The 21,583-nt window shown below is 43.8% G+C and overlaps 1 protein-coding gene across 1 annotated transcript in view; it reads right to left on the reverse strand.

Annotated features, from left to right (window-relative positions):
- The window catches only part of arhgef37 (Rho guanine nucleotide exchange factor (GEF) 37), a 140,801-nt gene that overhangs the window by 64,527 nt on the left and 54,691 nt on the right, over positions 1-21,583 (reverse strand). The window contains 1 exon segment of the mRNA XM_038795576.1: positions 7,637-7,836. Within this exon segment, the coding sequence (XP_038651504.1) occupies positions 7,637-7,836 (200 nt within the window).

The raw sequence follows: 21,583 nt of genomic DNA on the forward strand, positions 1-21,583 counted from the left end.
GAAAGCTAGTGTTTGAAACAAACATGTTGGATTTTAACCTGGTGTTGTAAGACTTCTTACTGTGCAATTTAGTGGGCATAGGTTCAGTTAAACACAAGGTGGGTTTCATGGAATAGGCGAGTTTGGACAGGGCATGGGAAGAAAGGAGACAAACTAGAGAAAGATGTGGGTCCGAGGCAAGGACAAAGGCTGGCATGAAAGGAAGTTTGGCCAAGTGAGCTAGTGAAAGGGATGGACAAGGCAGAAACATCTAATTAGATTGTCTGAATCTTTGTGATGAAGAGATCCATGAGCTCCTCACATATGCTGTTGGAGGTTCTCGCTGGAACGAAGGAGATTGAGGGGCGACCTCATAAAGGTCTACAAAATTATGAGGGGCATAGACAGAGTGGATAGTCAGAGACTTTTTCCCAGAGTAGAGGGGTCAATTACTAGGGGGCATAGGTTTAAGGTGCGAGGGGCAAGGTTTAGAGGAGATGTACGAGGCAAGTTTTTTTACACAGTGTGTAGTGGGTGCCTGGAACTTGCTGCCGGAGGGGGTGGTGGAAGCAGGGACGATAGTGACGTTTCAGGGGCATCTCGACAAATACATGAATAGGATGGGAATAGAGGGATATGGACCCCGGAATTGTGGAAGATTTTAGTTTAGACGGGCAGCATGGTCGGCGCAGGCTTGGAGGGCCAAAGGGCCTGTTCCTGTGCTGTACTTTTCTTTGTTCTTTGTGAGTTTGGAGGGAGCAAAGGAAAGTGGTTTAAGAAGAATGTTTGGGATTTGCAGTAGGGAATAGAATCTCGGGGTTATCTTCACATTCTAGGATGATCTACCACAGTCCATGTGGTATAGGAACATCCAGAGCATTGTTATCGAGGGAGTTCCAGGTTTTTGACCCAGCAATAATAAACAAACAATGATACAGTTCCAAGACAGGATGTTGTGTGACTTAGAAGGGGATTTCATGTGGTGGTGTTCCCTTTGCCTGACGGCAGAGCCTGGTCAGCCATACTGCAGAAGGCAATGGCAAATCACTGCAGTACTTTGCAAGCATAATTATGGACCAATCCCAAAGCCCTCTTAGTGCATGGTACCTGGAAGGAGAGGCGGAGATGTTCCATGCATCTATTTTCCTTCGTGTTGGAGATTGTAGGTTTGGAAGGTGCTGTTGAAGGAGCTTTTGTGAGTTGCTGCAGGGCATCTTGTAGATGGTGAAAAATGCTGCCATGGTACGCAGCGTGTGAATATTTAAGGTGGCAGTTGGGGTGCCAATCAAATGAACTGCTTTGCCCTGTTGGAAAGCTTCTTGGGTGTTGTTGAAGATGCAATGACCCAGGCATGTTAGGAATATTCCATCACACTCCCGACTTGTGCCTCGTAGATGGTGCACATGACGGCTCTGGAGCTGCGGATGGATTCACTTTGGAACATCCGCGATGCTGAGGAGGTCGTGGATAGCACGTTTAGTGAGTTGGTCACACCGCAGATTAGAACTGGTGATGGAGACAGGGAATGGGTGAGCAAAAGGCAGAGAAAGAGCAGGAAGGCAGTGCAGGTGTCCCCTGCGGTCATCTCCCTCCAAAACAGGTATACTGTTTTGGATACTGTTGGAGGAGATGGCCCACCAGGGGAAGGCAGTAGTAGCCAGGCTCATGGCACCGTGACTGGCTCTGCTGCACAGAAGGGCTGGAAAAAGACTGGCAGGGCTATAGTCATAGGGGATTCAATTGTAAGGGGAGCAGACAGGCGTTTCTGTGGTCGAAAACGAGACTCCCGAATGGTATGTTGCCTCCCGGGTGCTCGGGTCAGGGATGTCTCCGATCGTCTGCAGGACATACTGAAGGGGGAGGGTAAACAGCCAGTTGTCGTGGTGCATATAGGCACCAATGATATAGGTAGAAAACGGGATGAGGTCCTACAATCAGAATTTTGGGAGTTAGGAGATAAGTTAAAAAGTAGGACCTCAAACGTAGTAATCTCAGGATTGCTACCAGTGCCACGGGACAGTCAGAGTAGAAATTCAAGAATAGTCAGAATGAATACGTGGCTTGAGAGATGGTGCAGGAGGGAGGGGTTCAGATTTTTGGGACATTGGAACCGGTTCTGGGGGTGGTGGGACCATTACAAACCGGATGGTCTACACCTGGGCAGGACTGGAACCAATGTCCTAGGGGGTGCTTTTGCTAACACTGTTGGGGAGGTTTTAAACTAATGTGGCGGGGGATTGGAACCAGATTAGGAAGTTAGAGGTCAGTAAAGAGGCAGCAACTAAAGCCAGTAAGGTACTAGATAATAAACTCATTGTGACTCGGGGAAGAGTAGACAGGGAAGAGATGATGAACGCAAAGGGACAGGTGGTCTGAGGTGCATTTGTTTTAATGCGAGAAGTGTAGCAGGTAAGGCAGATGAACTTAGGGCTTGGATCAGTACCTGGGAATATGATGTTATTGGTATTACAGAGACTTGGTTGAGGGAAGGGCAGGACTGGCAACTGAATATCCCAGGGTATAGATGCTTCAGGAGGGATGGAGAGGGAGGTAGAAGGGGTGGAGGAGTGCATTGCTCGTCAGAGATGATATCACAGCTGTGATTAAGGAGGGCACGATGGAGGATTCGAGCACTGAGGCAATATGGGTGGAGCTGAGAAATAGGAAGGGTGCAGTAACATTGTTGGGATTTTACTACAGGCCTCCCAAAAGCGAACATGAAGTAGAGGTACAAATATGCAGACAGATTATATAAAAATGTAGGAACAATAGGGTGGTTGTGATGGGAGATTTTAACTTCCCCAACATTGAATGGGATTCGTGTAGTGTTGGAGGCGTAGGTGGAGCAGAGTTTGTAAGGAGCATCCAGGAGAGTTTTTTCGAGCAGTATGCAAATTGTCCAACTCGGGAAGGGGCCATACTGGACCTGGTATTGGGGAATGATCCCGGCCAGGTGGTTGATGTTTCAGTCGGTGATTACTTTGGGAATAGCGATCACAATTCCGTAAGTTTTAGAATACTCATGGACAAGGACAAGAGTGGTCCGAAAGGAAGAGTACTAAATTGGGGAAAGGCAGAGTATAACAAAATTTGGCAGGAACTAGGGAATGTGGATTGGGAGCAGCTGTTTAAGGGTAAATCCACATTTGAAATGTGGGAGTCTTTTAAGGAAAGGTTGATTAGAGTGCAGGACAGACATGTTCCTGTGAAAATGAAAGATAGAAATGGCAAGATTAGGGAAACATGGATGACGGGTGAAATTGTGAGACTAGCTAAGATGAAAAAGGAAGCATACATAGGATCGAGGCAACTCAAAACTGATGAAGCTTTGGAGGAATATCGGGAAAGTAGGACGAATCTCAAACACGCAATAAAGAGGGCTAAAAGGCTTCATGAAATATCTTTGGCTAACAGGGTTAAGGAAAATCCCAAAGCCTTTTATTCGTATGCAAGGAGCAAGAGGGTAACTAGAGAAAGGATTGGCCCAATCAAAGCGTGAACTCAGAGGAAATGGGTGAGATTCTTAATGAGTACTTTGCATTGGTATTCACAAAGGAGAGGGACAAGACGGATGTTGAGGCTAGGGATGGATGTTTAAATACTCTAGGTCAAGTTGTCATACGGAAGGGGGAAGTTTTGGGTATTCTAAAAGACATTAAGGTGGACAAGTCCCCAGGACCGGATGGAATCTATCCCAGGTTACTGAGGGAAGCGAGGGTCGATATCTTTGCAGCATCCTTGAGCACGGGTGAGGTCCCGGAGGACTGGAGAATTGCTAATGTTGTCCCTTTGTTTAAGAAGGGTAGCAGGGATAATCCATGGAATTATTGACCTGTGAGCTTGACATCAGTGGTAGGCAAACTGTTGGAGAAGATACTGAGGGATAGGATCTATTCACATCTGGAAGAAAATAGACTTATCAGTGATAGACAGCATGGTTTTGTGCAGGGAAGGTCATGTCTTACAAACCTAATAGAATTCTTTGAGGAAGTGACAAAGTTAATTGATGAGGGAAGGGCTGTAGATGTCATATACATGGACTTTAGTAAGGCGTTTGATAAGGTTTCCCATGGCAGGCTGATGGAAAAAGTTAAGTCGTATGGGGCTCAGGAAGTACTAGCTAGATGGATAAAAAACTGGCTGGGCAACAGCAGACAGAGAGTAGTGGTGGAAGGGAGTGTCTCAAAATAGAGAAGCGTAACTAGTGGTGTTCCACAGGGATCCGTGCTCGGACAACTGTTGTTTGTGATCTACATAAATGACCTGGAGGAAGGTATAGGTGGTCTGATTAGCAAGTTTGCAGATGATACTAAGATTGGTGGAGTTGCAGATAGCGAGGAGGACTGTCAGAGAATACAACAAAATATAGATAGATTGGAGGGCTGGGAGTTCAGGTCCATTGTACCCTGAAGGTGGCAACACAGGTGGATAGAGTGGTCAAGAAGGCATACAGCATGCTTGCCTTCATCGGAAGGGGTATTGAGTACAAGAGGGGCTGAGGAACTGAACAGGTTTTTTGGGTCGGTCTTCACAGTGGAAGGCACAAATAAAATGCCAGCGATTGATAGAAATTAGGCTATGGCAGGTGAGGACCTTGAGAGGATTGTTATCACTAAGGAGGTAGTGATGGGCAAGCTAATGGGGCTAAAGATAGACAAGTCTCCTGGCCCTGATGGAATGCATCCCAGAGTGCTAAAAGGAATGGCTAGGGAAATTGCAGATGCACTAATGATGATTTACCAAAATTCACTAGACTCTGAGGTGGTCCCGGTGGATTGGAAATTAGCAAACGTGACACAATTGTTTAAAAAAGGAGGTAGGCAGAAAGCAGGAAATTATAGGCCAGTGAGCTTAACTTCGGTAGTATGGAAGATGCTGGAATCTATCATCAAGGAAGAAATAGCGAGGCATTTGGATAGAAATTGTCCCATTGGGCATACGCAACATGGGTTCATAAAGGGCAGGTAGTGCCTAACTCATTTAGTGGAATTTTTTGAGGACATTACCAGTGCAGTAGATAACGGGGAGCCGATGGATGAGGTATATCTGGATTTCCAGAAAGCCTTTGACAAGGTGCCACACAAAAGGTTGCTGCATAAGATAAAGATACATGGCATTAAGGGTAAAGTAGTAGCATGGATAGAGGATTGGTTAATTAATAGAAAGCAAAGAGTGGGGATTAATGGGTGTTTCTCTGGTTGGCAATCAGTAGCTAGTGGTTTCCCTCAGGGATCCGTGTTGGGCCCACAATTGTTCACAATTTACATAGATGATTTGGAGTTGGGGACCAAGGGCAATGTGTCCACGTTTGCAGATGACACTAAGATGAGTGGTAAAGCGAAAAGTGCAGAGGATACTGGAAGTCTGCAGAGGGATTTGGATAGGTTAAGTGAATGGGCTAGGGTCTGGCAGATGGAATACAATGTTGACAAATGTGAGGTTATCCATTTTGGTAGGAATAACAGCAAACGGGATTATTATTTAAACGATAAAATATTAAAGCATGCCGCTGTGCAGAGAGACCTGGGTGTGCTAGTGCATGAGTCACAGAAAGTTGGTTTACAGGTGCAACAGGTGATTAAGAAGGCAAATGGAATTTTGTCCTTCATTGCTAGAGGGATGGAGTTTAAGACTAGGGAGGTTATATTGCAATTGTATAAGGTGTTAGTGAGGCCACACCTGGAGTATTGTGTTCAGTTTTGGTCTCCTTACTTGAGAAAGGACATACTGGCACTGGAGGGTGTGCAGAGGAAATTCACTAGGTTAATCCCAGAGCTGAAGGGGTTAGATTATGAGGAGAGGTTGAGTAGACTGGGACTGTACTCGTTGGAATTTAGAAGGATGAGGGGGGATCTTATAGAAACATATAAAATTATGAAGGGAATAGATAGGATAGATGCGGGCAGGTTGTTTCCACTGGCGGGTGAAAGCAGAACTAGGGGACATAGCCTCAAAATAAGGGGAAGTAGATTTAGGACTGAGTTTAGGAGGAACCTCTTCACCCAAAGGGCTGTGAATCAATGGAATTCCTTGCCCAGGGAAGCAGTTGAGGCTCCTTCATTACATGTTTTTAAGGTAAAGATAGATAGTTTTTTGAAGAATAAAGGGATTAAGGGTTATGGTGTTCTGGCCGGAAAGTGGAGCTGAGTCCACAAAAGATCAGCCATGATCTCATTGAATGGCGGAGCAGGCTCGAGGGGCTAGATGGCCTACTCCCGCTCCTAGTTCTTATTATGTTCTTAAGAGTTGGCAGGTCATGTTAAAGTTGTATAGGACTTTGGTTCGGCCACATTTGGAATACTGCGTGCAGTTCTGGTCGCCACATTACCAGAAGGGTGTGGATGCTTTGGAGAGGGTGCAGAGGAGGTTCACCAGGATGTTGCCTGGTATGGAGCGTGCTAGCTATGAAGAAAGGTTGAGTAGATTAGGATTGTTTTAGTTGGAAAGACGGAGGTTGAGGGGGGACCTGATTGAGGTCTACAAAATTATGAGAGGTATGGACAGGGTGGATAGCAACAAGCTTTTTCCAAGAGTGGGGGTGTCAGTTACAAGGGGTCACGATTTCAAGGTGAGAGGGGGAAAGTTTAAGGGAGATGTGCGTGGAAAGGTTTTTACGCAGAGGGTGGTGGGTGCCTGGAACGCTTTACCAACGGAGGTGGTAGAGGCGGGCACGATAGCATCATTTAAGATGCATCTGGACAGGTATATGAACGGGTGGGAACAGAGGGAAGTAGACCTTGGAAAATAGGAGACAGGTTTAGATAAAGGATCTGGATCGGCGGAGGCTGGGAGGGCCGAAGGGCCTGTTCCTGTGCTGTCATTTTCTTTGTTTTTTGTTCACAGGCTTTGGCGAGTCAAGAAGTGAGTTACTTGCCGCAGGGTTACTAGCCTTTGATTTGCTCTTATCCCCACATTATTTATGTAATTTGTCCAGTTAAGTTTCTGGTCAATGGTGACTCAGTACAAGATCTTTAAACGTTTATGGGTGCTGCACTTGGAATTCATCTTCTAATCCCATCTGCTTGGCTACAACTGTCCCCACTTCCAAAAGCCTTCTCAAAGCTAACCTTTTTAACAACTCAGACACCCCCCTAACCTCTCTCCCAGTTCCTGTATATAAATCATTCTTTGTGAAGTTATTTGAGATATTTTACCATGCTAAAGGAACTATGTAAACATAATAATTATGTAAAGCTGCCTCTCCCTAGACCACAAGGTGGCACGTGGCACAGTGGTTAGCACTGCTGCCTCAGCACCATGGAACTATGTGAGTTTGCACATTCTCCCCATGTCTGCCTGGGTTTCCTCCAGGTACTCTGCTTCCTCCCACAGTCCAAGTTAGGTGGATTGGCCATGATAAATTGCCCTTTAGTGTCCAAAGATGAGTCGGTCAGGTGAAGGGGTTATTGGGATAGGGCAGGGGAGTGGGCTTGGGTGGAGTGCTCCTTCAGAGGGTTGGTGCAGACTTGATGGACCAAATGTCCTCCTTCTGCACTGTAGGGATTCTATGATATAAGATGGCAAACAACAGTGGCAATGGTATAAATTAAAATATCCATGTATATCTTTGCTCTAACTATAATAAGAGTAAATGGAGATGAAGCCAATTTCAGAAGAGAAATAAACATCTTGGAAAAATTTTAAAAAACATTCTTACCTACTTCCTTTAGTCTCTTGAATTCATTGATATTATGGTTTACTTCTTGCATTGTCACAGTAGCTTTCTCTAGTGCAGTGTAGCCTTCATCAGATTGCGGTGTATTTTCCAGTATAGTTTTTAAAAGTAGTGGATATTTACCAATCCTCTGCACTGGTGTCACTAAGAAGAAAGTCAATGTAGTGGCACCTGTGTGAACTCTGTTGAAAAGGTCAGAAAAATATTTTTGAATCAGGTCTACCTTTACTAATGCTTCCATGACACACCCAATTATAAAACGGTGTCTCTTGCTACGCTCCTATTGTTACCATTCATGAAATTATGATAGATAACCTCTTAAATGATATCAAATGCAACATTACATTGAAAAACCTAATTCACATTTTGAGGATGGTCCCAGCGAGGAGCATGGTTATCTTTACTCCAAAACAGCTTAGCTGTAACCATCCAATAGGATGCAAATTAGTCAGACCAGTAGCAAATTTTAAAACTGATGTTTGATGTATTTTGCTTTTTATTTGAGTTTTACTGCTAATGGAGCTCCAGCTACAGAAAAAAGTCACTTATCTCCACCATTGCCAAGCATTTTAAGCCCCTTGGTCCCTGCAGTTATTATCATTATTATAGCTGGCATCAAGTCCGCTACACTTGCTAATCTTAAATATGCATGTAATGATGCAAAATAAATGTAAGTGTTTAAAATATAAAATTTTGCACTGAGGCAGAGTTAACACGGTGCTTCCCAATGGTGCTTTCAAAGTTTGCATTGCAGGTGACAAATCCAAAAAAAATGGCTTGTTTTTTTCCGTAGCTCTATTTACAACCTCATGATATCCCAAAACACTTTACAGTAGATAAACAAAGCGTATTGATTCAGCTATGAGGGCAACTAAGACAATCTCAGAATATGTAGCATAAGAATAACATATTGAACATTACAGCTTGTGACCTGACATCTTTGAAGATTTCTCGGTCACCATGCCAGAAGGCACTTTAGTGAGGCGAGACTGAATTTTGAGGCACTTTAGCCCTGAATGTTTCATCCCATCCTTGAGATATTATTTTCTACTTTTATAATGTTCACTTTGAAACAGCTTGGGAATAGAAACAGCAACACTGGCTGAAATTATGGCTGGCAGACGGCAGTGATGGTGTAGAAGCAAAATCCCCATGTATTTTCTTCTGTCCTACTGCTACCTTAATTGGAGAGTGAGTCAGGACAGGAGCCAGGTTCAGAAAATTCAGTTCAAATGATGTCAGACAATTATTCAGATCATGAGTCATACTCAAATGCAGGATTATTATACTTATAAAGAAGATTAGAAAATCATAATACAAAGGTTCATTTAGTTTTAGTGTTTTTTTTTAAGAATCCTGTGATCTAGATGGTAAAAGAATATTGTTACATTTAGTAATTTGAATTTTTTATGTCATATCACTAATGATACTCCCTTAAATGTGATGTAGGTTCTGAAATTAAATTGGTGTCCTGACCTAATGGGCCATGTAGCTGAAGCAGCAGCATACAGACAGAGGATAGAATGCAACCCTTAGGAAGGAAGAGTGTTTACTGTGTTTCACCCTACTGCTTCTGTGAACTCCTCAATTGGTGATGTGACTCCATCGGCAATAAATTATCCTGTTGGTAATTGCGACTTGAGTGAAGATGATTGTTGCACACATCGATGGTGTAAGAGAAAACAATCCCATCCACCTATATTTGGAACACAGCCAAGTGGTTTTGCAAATTTAAAAATCCTTCTTATTCTCGACAGCAGCTATAGGGCAGGGTGATCCAGGTCTACCTGCAATATTATTACCCCATCTACTTTTGCAAATGCGAATGGTGCATGTTTCAGATGCATTGTCGTAACCATGGAAAATCAGAGCTTCCTGACAGCTTAGTGGGCAAAAGGCCGTCTGTGATGCTATATGCAGATCAGAAAGTTTGATTCTTGAGCATGTGCCAAGAAATGTTCTAGCATTCTAAAAACTATATTGACAGCGTTCCAAAGTAAATCACAGCCTATTTTACAGCCTACTACAGTAGAAAGAAAATTAGCATGGAGTAAAAACAGGCTGTGGTTTGCTAGTGACTGATTTGCACTGCCACCAAAATCAGATTTCACTGCTGCTAACGTCCACTGCTAGAATTTGCCTCAGCATGGGTTAAGGAAATGTGAATCAGCAGGTGCGGCTGCTTCTGATGGTCGCCCTTGCTAGAAAGAAAACATTTGCGTACCGTAGCTGAGGAGAGGATCAGTATAATTTTGATGCTCCATGTGTGTATATAATCTGTCAATGCTAAATGACTAAATTCCAATATGGTCAGCTAAGCAAATTACCATAAAGGGTCAGGATCTTGTCACCAGCATGTCACTCCCAATGTCGTAACCAGATCGGACTGCCATTCTCTTATTGCCTTTTCCCAATGGTTATAATGAAAATTCTAAATGCCAGTGGCTTGCATGCAAGCACATGTGATTTAGCATCGGGGAAGCCTTTCATTGGCCAAACACACTGTCAGGAAACAATTCTGCATCTACATGTGATCTATAAACAGTCTCCTGTTCAAACAGGGAGGCCATAGAACATAGAACATAGAACAGTACAGCACAGAACAGGCCCTTCGGCCCTCAATGTTGTGCCGAGCCATGATCACCCTACTCAAACCCACGTATCCACCCTATACCCACAACCCAACAACCCCCCCCCCCTTAACCTTACTTTTATTAGGACACTACGGGCAATTTAGCATGGCCAATCCACCTAACCCGCACATCTTTGGACTGTGGGAGGAAACCGGAGCACCCGGAGGAAACCCACGCACACAGGGGGAGGACGTGCAGACTCCACACAGACAGTGACCCACCGGGAATCGAACCTGGGACCCTGGAGCTGTGAAGCATTTATGCTAACCACCATGCTACCCTGCTGCCCATCTTTCTGCAGGATGTTCCACCACTAGTTGATAATAGTATAAACATCGTAGCAACGTCTGACCACCAAAACAGACTGGACCCATGGATGCCTCCCTGCAGGTTTTCCTCCAGGCTGTTAGGGAAAGACCGGAGGTGGTCTTCCCTGAAGATGATACAAGGCCCTCCGCCAGACCAAGAAGACATGGTAGCAGTAAACAACCCTGAAAACCTAGGTCCAATGCAGGAAATGGTGAATAACCTGCATGGGTGCAAGCCCGTGTCACATCTTCAACAAGAGGCGAAAGAGAAAATGCTGGATAATCTCAGCAGGTCTGGCAGCATCTGTCGGGAGAGAAAAGAGCTAACGTTTGAAGTCCGATAACTCTTTGTCAAAGCAGAGAGCCTCTTCAACAAGAGGCTCTCAAGTGTGAGTTGGCAGCTATGTCAGAAGACTGAATGCATGTTCTGCCTTAGTGCCACATGGCAATTGAGGACAAAGTGACTGGAAATTTACCATTTGCGGGCACTTGGATGCCACAATTGAAAAATAGGATGATATGTATAATCGGGATGCCTGCAAACAAGGGGGGTTAGGTGTGACATGACATGCCACTGTTTCTGCATTTTGTCATACAAGACAAGCAGACAGGCAGGAGATGGATTGAAGGAGGTGTGGCTGACCTTAAGACTCCTCATACCAGCTGAGAAAGAGGCAATGGTGATTGCTGGAGAGGAGGAAGTGAGATCCATGGCAATGGGAAGGCTAGACGGGCCAGCATAAGGAGGATGAAGCAACCACCTGGTGGTGGAAAATGATCACACAGGGTACTTAATCTGTGACAATCTCTAATTTGATTCTGGAAGGGATGGCGATTACCATGGGGAGCCAGGATGAGCATTCAATTCATATGCACTCTGACCTGCATTTCATCGCCCTCGCACTGGGCTCAGTGTAGCAGTGGCTAGGCGAGAGGGGGACAAGGTACCTGGACCTTCCTCCAGGATCCCCATTACCTAAGGGAGACAGCACAGTGGTATCGTACACACAGATGAAGAGTGAGTGCCAGCTTCCCTGGGGCCTTCCTCTCAGAACACCCTCAAGGTTGGCAGCATTTCCTCATCCCCTCCACCATTGACCCCAACAGCTCCAGCAGGCGACGCCATGGGAACACAGTTACACTAGTGCAGGACACGCTCAGCAGTCTGGAGTACTCGAGGTCCCATTTTTCCAGAGTACACTTGCCACAGTCATCCAAGGCAAAGGGGCATGACATGGAGCAAACTGTATCGACCTTAGCTGATGATGTTAGGGTAGCACCTAGAGCTGGCAGGAGGAAAAGAAAACTTAAAAATTATGAGCACAAAGGTGATATTCTGATTTTTCCATACAGTTTGCACTTGGAAATAGATGCCCAACATAACTAATTTTCTGCAATTCGCGATTATTAAAATTTGCGGTGGCACGTCATAGTATCAGAAGTAACTCATAACAAATCCCATATTTCCCACAGTGGGATGACTGGAAAGGAAATAGGGACACATTCATGATCCCTGAAAGAGCTTTGCTGCTTATAATGCATTTTTAAACATATTCTTTGATAGGATGTGGGTTAGGCCAGCAATGTTATTGCCTCGCACCAATAGCCCTTGAGAAGGCGGTGATGAGCTACCTTCTTGAACCTCTGCAGTCCATGTAGTGTAAGTACACTTATAGTGCTGTTAGGGAGGGATTTCTAGGATTTTGACCCAGCGACAGTGAAGAAATATTTATATGAATTGCTACATCTGTGGTGATCATTTTGTGGAGCACGGCTTTAAATGCAGACACAGCTGAAACACCATCTATACACTTGAGATGTATTGGCCCCGTTCAATCTCAGGGGTATAAATGTGACAGGTATATTTGTATTGAAAGCAATGCTACTTTAGGCAAGGCAGGTTGTTACATGATGTACACATGTTCCTAAAATATCCTTGGTAGCAGCACTTATTAGCAAGTATGTCTTACAAATATCTGCTGCACATACTGTTATAGGTGCTAGAGGAAACAGGTTTCGAGGTAACTCAGCAAGGGAGGATGGCAGGGATCGTTCTACACTCCAGGAAGGTGGTGGAGGTCAGATGATGGAGCGATGGTCATGCAGATGTGTTATTGCTGTGCAGGTCTTGTGTAGGTTTGGTTGACCCTGGCACCCATTGCGCATCACTCCATGGCTCTGGCATCCAGGGAAGGCTCATCTGGATTTATGGATTCCTCCTCATGCTCAAACAAATCCTAATCACCTGACGAGGGTTAATGTTCCTCATGCTCTTCCCCTTGCAACATGTGTCTTGGTTTCAGTGACAAGTTGTGCACAGCAGATTACCACTGTTCTGAGATACGTATTGCAGAGCCCTTCCTGGTCAAGGCAGCAGAAGTGCATTTAAGAAGCCCAATGATGTGCTTGATGATGGTTCTAGTGGACACTCGAGTTTGATTGTAGCACTTGTCTTTGCCAGGATTTGTGCAAGATGTATGTGTCGTGACAGCTCTCTGGGAAACAAACACAGACCATTATTCTCATATGGTCACACAACAATTGTATGTTCATGGAGTGATTTCTAAATGTAACTAATTGTTCACAGGAAGATTTTATGGCCACATGAGTGCAGTTGATGACACGTTGCACACGAGGAAACCCAGTGATGACACCAAAAATGGCTGACCTTGCAGGGTGGCTGACTCCATTGGAGGTAAAGTGGATAAAATCACTGGTTTGTCTAAATAGGGCATCAGTCATCTTCTTTATGCACCAACGTGTGGAAGTTTTTGAGATGTAACATATGTCATCCATTGCACGCTGAAAGCCATCGCTGGCTTAGAAACTGGGGGCCGATTTAACCTTGAAAGCTACCAAGTCCACGTGGTTGCCCATCGTGATAAACAATCCAGCATATCCCAGTGACTATTTACTGGAACTTCCTAAGATATCGCTGGCATTGCCTCGGTAACATCTGAAGAATGTTTGTTCTTGTCTTCTGGATGCATTGACACACCAGCACCGTCATTATCAATGCCTTCCCTGGACGTCTGCGTCTTGACCAACTCTTTCTCTGGTGCTGCCTGCTGTTGGTCTTGAGACCTCTGTTTCTGGACAGCAAGAGCGCTCCTCCTTCACATTCTCTCTTCCCGCTCCCAAGGTTGCAGGAAAATTGGATGAATGAGACCCATGGCTACGGCAATAAGTACACTGTGTCGGAAGGGCAGACATCCATGTGGGAGCATGCTCATCCATGGTTCCACTGCATTTAACTAACTATTAGGGAATCCCTTTAGATGGCAAATTGTGTGCAACATGAACTCCACCCACCTAAACTGACCTTTCTTCTATTTCAATGTACAATATTTGCAGTTGAACATGTGTTTTCAGCAAGCCACAGAAAATGCTGTGTGTTACATTCAATACTTAGCCCTTTAGGCCATTCATCCACCTTTCACTCGCTCCTTTACCCATTCAGGACCACTACACTCAGGATACTGGGTCTTACCCTGCTCCGTACGTCCCTGCACCCAAACACCACCTTCTGTCCAACTTTTCTTTTCTTCTCCGCACTCCGTGTATCTGAACACCAACCTTTCACCACCCACCACCTTGTGTTAGAGTTCTACATGGAAACCTGCTTATCTTAGTCCCAACTCCACAAAGCCCACTGGCGCACACCACCTTTAAACAATTGGGAACCGGATATCAGGCGATTCGTGTACGTCACTGACTGTATTTTGAAGGTGGAAATTAATTGAAAACTCAAGGTGTTACAAGTAGGAACCCACCACAGGCCAGCATAATTTTCAACATGCCATAAACTTAATCGTTGCATCTCAAACTGCCAGTGGGAAATCAAAATTTCACATCCTGCCTAATTAAGTCACCTGGCACGCTACATTTCCCACTCTTTTGTCTTCATAATATTCCACCTAAGAGGTTATTCCACTAAATTAAGGTTGAGGGAATTGGGGTAATATATTAGTTTGGATTGGAGATTTGTTAACAGACAGAAAACAGAAAGTAATCAGAAATAACAACAATGGCTTCTATTTTTACAGCATCTTTAATTTAATTAAATGTCCCAAGGTGCTTCACAGCATTCTAAAACCAAGTATGACACTGATCCACTTAGAGGAGATATTAGGACAGATAACCATAAACTTGGTCAAGGAAGTAGGTCTTAAAAACTGTTTGAAAGGAGGAGAGTGAAGTGGAGGGTTGGAGGAGTGTAGCTTGGGGCTTCAGCAAATTAAGACACAGCCACTGGCAGTGGAGTAATTGTAATTGGCAATAAGCCAGAGACCAGAATTGGAGGGGCGCAGATATCACAGAGGGTGTGGGGCTGGAGGAGATGATAGAGAGGGGCAAGTCCATGGAGGGATCTGAAAACAAAGATGAGAGTTTTAAAATCAGAATGTTCCTTTATCAGGAGTGGATGTAAGTCAGCGAGCACAGGGATGATAAGGAACATACTGCAAATTAAGACACGTGCAACTGAGTTTTGGATGACTTCACATTCATGGTGGATAGGATGTGATTGATCATCTGGAGTGCATTGAAATAGTCAAGTCTAGTAGTAAAAAAAGAGGCACAAATGGGTAATTTTCAGATTAGCGTGATGTAGCTACTGGATAGAATGAAGATCTGTGTTTTAGGGTTCAGCAATTTACAATCTATATCAATGACTTATGAGAGAACTAGGTGTATTACATCCATGTTTGCTGATGATACAAAAGTGAAAAAGTCAACCATGGATGAGAGGCTGTAAAAGTATTGGCAGGTTAAGCGAGTGGGTAAGAACTAGGCAGATGGAATATAACATGAGGAATTTTTTTTTTTTTTTTTTTTAAATTTAGATTACCCAATTATTTTTTCCAATTAAGGGGGAATTTAGCGTGGCCAATCCACCTACTCTGCACATTTTTGGGTTGTGGGGGCGAAACCCACGCAGACACGGGGAGAATGTGCAAACTCCACACGGACAGTGACCCAGAGCCGGGATCGAACCTGGGACCTCAGCGCCGTGAGGCGGTTGTGCTAACCACTAGGCCACCGTGCTGCCCTATAACATGAGGAATTGTGAAATTATCCACATTGGTAGAAAAAAAAGATTATTTTTAAATAATGGGAGCTGGAAAATATTGATATCTAGAGGGACTTGGATGTCCCTGTGCAGAAATCACATAACATAGCAGGTACAGCGATAAATTAGGAAGACAAATGGTATATTAACCTTTATTGCAAAGGTATTGGTGGAAGAGTAAAGATGTCATACTATAATTAGGTAGGGTTTTGGTGAGACACATCTGGAATAGCGGTACAGTTTTGGTCTCCTTTGTGCGGGATTGCCCGGGTTTGCGTGGGTGTCCTCCAGCTGCTCTGGTTTGGTTTCCCCCCTCTGTCCAAAGATGTGCTGGTTCAGTGGATTGACCATGCTAAATTGCCCCTTAGTGTCCAAAGATTAGGTAGAGTTACGGGGATAGGGCGGGGGATTTGGCCGAGGTAGGGTGCCCTATCGGGGGGTCAGTGCAGACTTGATGGGCTGAATGGCCTCCTTCTGCACTGTAGGGATTCTATAATTACTTAAGGAAGGATATATTACCTTAGAGGGAGTGCAGCAGAGGTTGGCTGACTGATTTCTGGGGTGAAGTGACTGTCTTTTGAGAAATTATTGAATAGGCTAAGCCAGGGGTGGGCAAACTTTTCCGTGCAAGGGCCGCATTCAGAAATTCACAATTCACAAAGGGCCGCATAGTATATTAAGTAAAATAATTACGTCACCCTGTTATGATTCTGGGCGCCTCATATAGAACATAGAACAGTACAGCACAGAACAGGCCCTTCGGCCCTCGACGTTGTGCCAAGCAATGATCACCCTACTCAAGTCAACGTATCCACCCTATACCAGTAAGTAACCCAACAGCCCCCCCACCCATTAACCTTTAAAAAAAAAATTAAAAAAAAAAAAAAAAAAATTTCTTACATTTTTAATGACTTGGTGGGCCGCAGAAATACCTTTGGCGGGCCGCATGCGGCCCGCGGGCCGTAGTTTGCCCACCCCTGGGCTAAGCTTATATTCCCTACATTTCAGAAGAATGAGAGATGGTCTAATAGAAAGATATAAGTTCCTAAGGAGGATGACAGGGTAGATTCCTGAGGATGTTTTCTTTGGCTGAGGAAGCTAGAAAGGAGGGAGGAGGGATGGGGGGGGGGGGGGGGGGGGGGGGGGGTGCAGGGTACAGTTTCAGAATAAGGGGTCAGCCATTTAGATTAGTATCACAGGAAGTAGTTGAGGCCAAAACATTGCATGTTTTCAAGATACAGTTAGATATAGCACTTAGAGTGAAGGGAATCAAAGGATATGGGGGGGGGAGCGGGATTAGGCTATTGAGTTGCATAATCAGCCATGGTCATAATGAATGGTATAGCAGGCTCAAAGGGCTGAATGGCCTCCTCCTGCTCCTATTTTCTGTGTTTCTATTAGGGATGAGAAATTTATTCACTCAAAGGGTTGAGAGTCTTTGGAATTCGTCTACCAAGAGAGTTGTGGATGTTTTGTCATTGGTACATACAAGACAGAGGTTGATAGGTTGTTGGATACCAAGCAATGGAAGGAATATGGGAATAATGCTAGAATATGGAGTTGAGGTAGATCACGCCTGATCTTATTGTTGGCAAAGCAGTCATTGAGGGCTGAATGGCCTACTGCATATTTCTTATGTTCTTAAGTTCTGAAGAGCTGACACCCCTGATGGAGCTAGATCTCAGCATGGGTCAGCACCTTCAAGATAGGAGAATGAAAAAAAACACAAAATAAAAGAGTAACTTCAAAAACTATAAAAAGCAGGTTGCATAATTTCTTCTGTGGCTTTTGACAAGCTGACAGTAAAAGCAGCAGTATTGGCTTCACCACCCTACCACTCTAAGTTATGGTGCAGTGAAAGCAAAATCAATGACAGCCATGTGAAGATTCACTTGCCATCCATAAAATCTGTGATGTGTCTGCAGCATGTTTAAATAAAGCTATCTAAAAAAGAAATGGACAGAACAAACTACAAAGATGTTAATCATCCCTCATTGTAACTAATTTTTAATTAGTCGTGCTAACAAAGCTCTTCAAACTTATTTATCGTTCTCATCACAACTGAGGGTTTACCTCAATATTTCACATTGAGGTTTCACAAGTCCCATGTATCAAAATGTAAACATTCTGTAGTTCTATTGTGCATGACAACTTTCTCTTTGTCTACCTTTCACTTACTTCCTGTCTGTCTTTCCACTAGTTTTTTTCATTTGCTCCATAAATCATGTTATCTTTTGATCAATCTCCCCACGATTCCTAGCTGCCACTCCTGCTGCTTTTCCTACTGCTTTCCATATGTGTAACATTTCTGTGAGGAAGGCGTGATAATCACCAACTGAGCACCCAATTGATCTTCAGTGAACTACAACACTAACGTCATCAATTCGCCAACTGTTTCTCCACTGCATAATATCCCTAAACCAAAAAGAAAGCAGGGGCATGTGGGTGGAAGGCTGATCTACTTAGGCTAGAAATTGGTCACAGGCGCGTAAACACTGACTTATCGCCTGCGTGCTCTGGAAATCAGCCTAAGATTGGACCTTGGGCTTCAATTATTTGACCTGGCTGAGTTGTCAGCACCTGTCACAGCTCCATTGGTAGATCAACCATTTTAAGGAAATTAATTTCAAAGGTGGGACACGGTGTGGCAGCAACAGTTACAATTCTTTCCACTTGTCCTCCCTTTCTCCCCTCCTCTGGTTGTCTCTCACTTCCTCCTCTTATCATCTGTTTAAATTCAGTTCTTTCTTATTCTCTCTTCTCCCCTTCTTGTGTTTTTGTGTCTTCACTCTATCTGTATGTGGGTCATCTTACACAGTTTTGTGCATTTTTCAATATTTTGTAATATGGCTTTTGAAACCATAATTAATCTATTCTGCAAGGGTCACAAACACCTTTCGAATAGCTGTTACATTGATTAAGCTACTGCTGTTTAACTAGCTATTGGACAGTAGGGGGCACAAAGGCCGGATTTTCCCATCCCAAATTGGGCTGGATAAGGGACGCGATGGCAAAGAATATGGTGCTGGGGTGCTATGTCTTTTCGTCCGACATCATTTCGTCCAACGACACTTCGTCCACGTCTTTTGGTCCAACGTCTTTTTGTCCGCACGTCTTTTGGTCCTACGTCTTTTTGTCCGATGATTTTTTTCGTCAAAGACTTTTTGTGACTTGTTACGTTTTTTTGTCGGATGATTTTTTTTGTCAAAGACTTTTTGTAACTTGACTTTTTGTCAATAGAAATCTTCTCTAATGCACATAGCAAGGTATAATATGTAATAAAGGATTTTTATTACCGGTCTCTTTCCTTTAACGAGCCTCGTTAAAGGATAGTTATTATCGTTCTCTTTCCTTTAATGAGCCTCGTTAAAGGATAGATATTATCGTTCTCTTTCTTAATTCGCCCATCCCGAAATGGTTTTATACGGAGTTTATTTGTAATTGGATAATTGGACAAAAAGACGTTGGACCAAAAGACGTGCGGACAAAAAGACGTTGGACCAAAAGACGTGGACGAAGTGTCGTTGGACGAAGTGACGTCGGACGAAAAGACGCGACACGGGTGCTGGTAGTCTGCTTGCTGATCTTCTGCCTCTGTTGTCAATTCTGACGACTTTCTGACGATGGATAGGTGGGCAGGATGGGTTGCCTACCTTATCAACTGGGCAGATCAATGTCATTAGGGAGCTTTTTAAGAGCTTGCCTTCTGACCTCCACAGTTATGCAAGACAATAAAGTAGTGAGCAGTAATAAAATTTTACTAACCAATCTTACCCGAGCCTATCCTGAGTCCCAACTTTCCATTTGCTCAAGCCACTTTGAAGATGAAGATTCTTTAACATTTTTTAAGACCATGCAGAGACAGCAGTCACGACTGCCAAATTGGGCCAGAACGTGGCCAACTCCACTGCTGTCCCACCTGCAGTTCTGTCTGCACTCCCAGTCCCTCATCACCACCTCCCCCCTCACCCACTAACCACTAATTGGGAGCAGGCCACCTCTAGAGATATTATGCTCCCAATCCCATGAAAATTGTGTTCCCCTTCGCATGAGGGTACACATCCAAATGAAGTTAGACGTGTTGACAACTACCTTAAAAGTAGCAAAAAGTTTGAAAATGTTTATATCACAAGAACATCAACAGGACTGTCAGTACACTGTCATCTTACATTACAGGATGCACCACAGATCTCACAGTGGCAGTGCCACATTTAAATATTGAACACTTGCAACTTCACCATTCAGCACTATTTAGTTGTATTTATTTATGTTCAGGTGGTATCGCTGCACATTGTCCTTCGATTCTGTTTAAATTGGCCCTGTTGGGTTTTAACTTTTTAAATTGAATACTGAAATTCATTATTTATATTATGCCATATTTGAAGTTATAAAAGTCAATATTTAAGGTTGTCACTTCATCACTGTTAATTAATGCATGTTCATTAGGAAGGTTATGTGTAAAGTACTTTTTACTTAAATTATTTGGAGTACCGAAGCTCTATAATCTTTTGAGCAGGCTGCAATTAACAATTTTAGTCACAAAATCCATTTTCGAGGAGGAAAATAATTATTCTATAAACAGAGGCTCTTAGTTCAACAACAACACAAAATAGGCTGCAGGTGTTTGAAATCCAGAAAGGAAACAGAAAATTCTAGAACCACTCAGCAAATCAGGCAGCATCTATGGAGAGAAAATAACATAGATTGCGCGTCAGGTCTGTGACCCTTTTCAACATAGCTCGCAGTTTGCATCCAAAGGTCCCTGGAAATAAAGGTCTCTAATAACGTTATTTAGTGGCAAGGGAAGCAGTTTGTGGTTTGGGAAATTACTGGATACCTGTAACATGTACAGTTAATGATAATTAAGATTTGAAGTTATTGATAGTAAATGGATGTCGCACAATTCTTCCAAGGAACAAAATATAAATGGAAGTGGCATAAATTACACTCTCTGGGCAAGACTTGGAAGAAATCAATCCCTGACTTCACTGCAGGAAAAGACATGTGTGATTTACCATACTGTTCAAACACATTATGTTGTGGCTAAAAATGTGTTGTAAATCATGTCCGAATCTTATGGAATAATTATTTTCCCTAAATATTCAATTATCCTTCAAGGCGCAGTATCTGTTATGCTCACCAGACAGAAGATAAGTTTAATTAACAGGGTAATGTTAAACTATTTCTATCTGTGTTAAATTATAGGCAGAAAAGGAAAAGGTGCCTGGAGGCTCGCAGGACAAGGATGAAATGGGAGCCCGGGAACATTAGCAAAAAAGAAAAAAAATATTGGGAATGAGAAAGGAGTCGGCTGAGTATGGTCAGCAAAAGCACAAAACCGAGGTGGAAGAGGATGATGGTGTAGCTGGGTGATGGAGCTCAAACATTTGCTCTAAAGCACCACCCAATGGCCACCATGTGCAAGTGCACTATATTTACAAAATTTAATCATAACTACCGCACAAGCAGGTCATTGATCAAAGCACAGGAACATGCATTGACCATTTAGCTCCTCCAGCCTGTTTCACCACTCAAGACCGGGAGAAACGTGCAGCAGGTTGGGATCGTGATGAAGTGACTGGGAGGAATGTGCAGCAGGTCAGGATCAGGGTGAAGCAGACCAGCGGGAATGTGAAGCAGACCATGAAGCATGTGAAGAAGACCAGGAGGACCGTGCAGCAGTTCAGGATCACCCTGAAAGCAGACTAGAAACAGATAGAAGTGAAGCAGGTTGAGATCATTGTGAAGGTAGACCAGGAGGACTGTGCGGTAGTCAGACCCGGGGGGCCAGGGGCAGAGGAGGGGTTTAGATTGCAGAGGAATGTGGGAATGTGCGGCAGACCAAGGGGGGAGTGTGCAGTAGACCAGAGGAGTGCAGTGGACCACGTAGGAGTGTGTGGTAGAATGTAATGTGAGA

This window comes from Scyliorhinus canicula, chromosome 4 (assembly GCF_902713615.1).
Source record: "Scyliorhinus canicula chromosome 4, sScyCan1.1, whole genome shotgun sequence".
In the NCBI taxonomy this organism is placed as follows: Eukaryota; Metazoa; Chordata; class Chondrichthyes; order Carcharhiniformes; family Scyliorhinidae; genus Scyliorhinus; species Scyliorhinus canicula.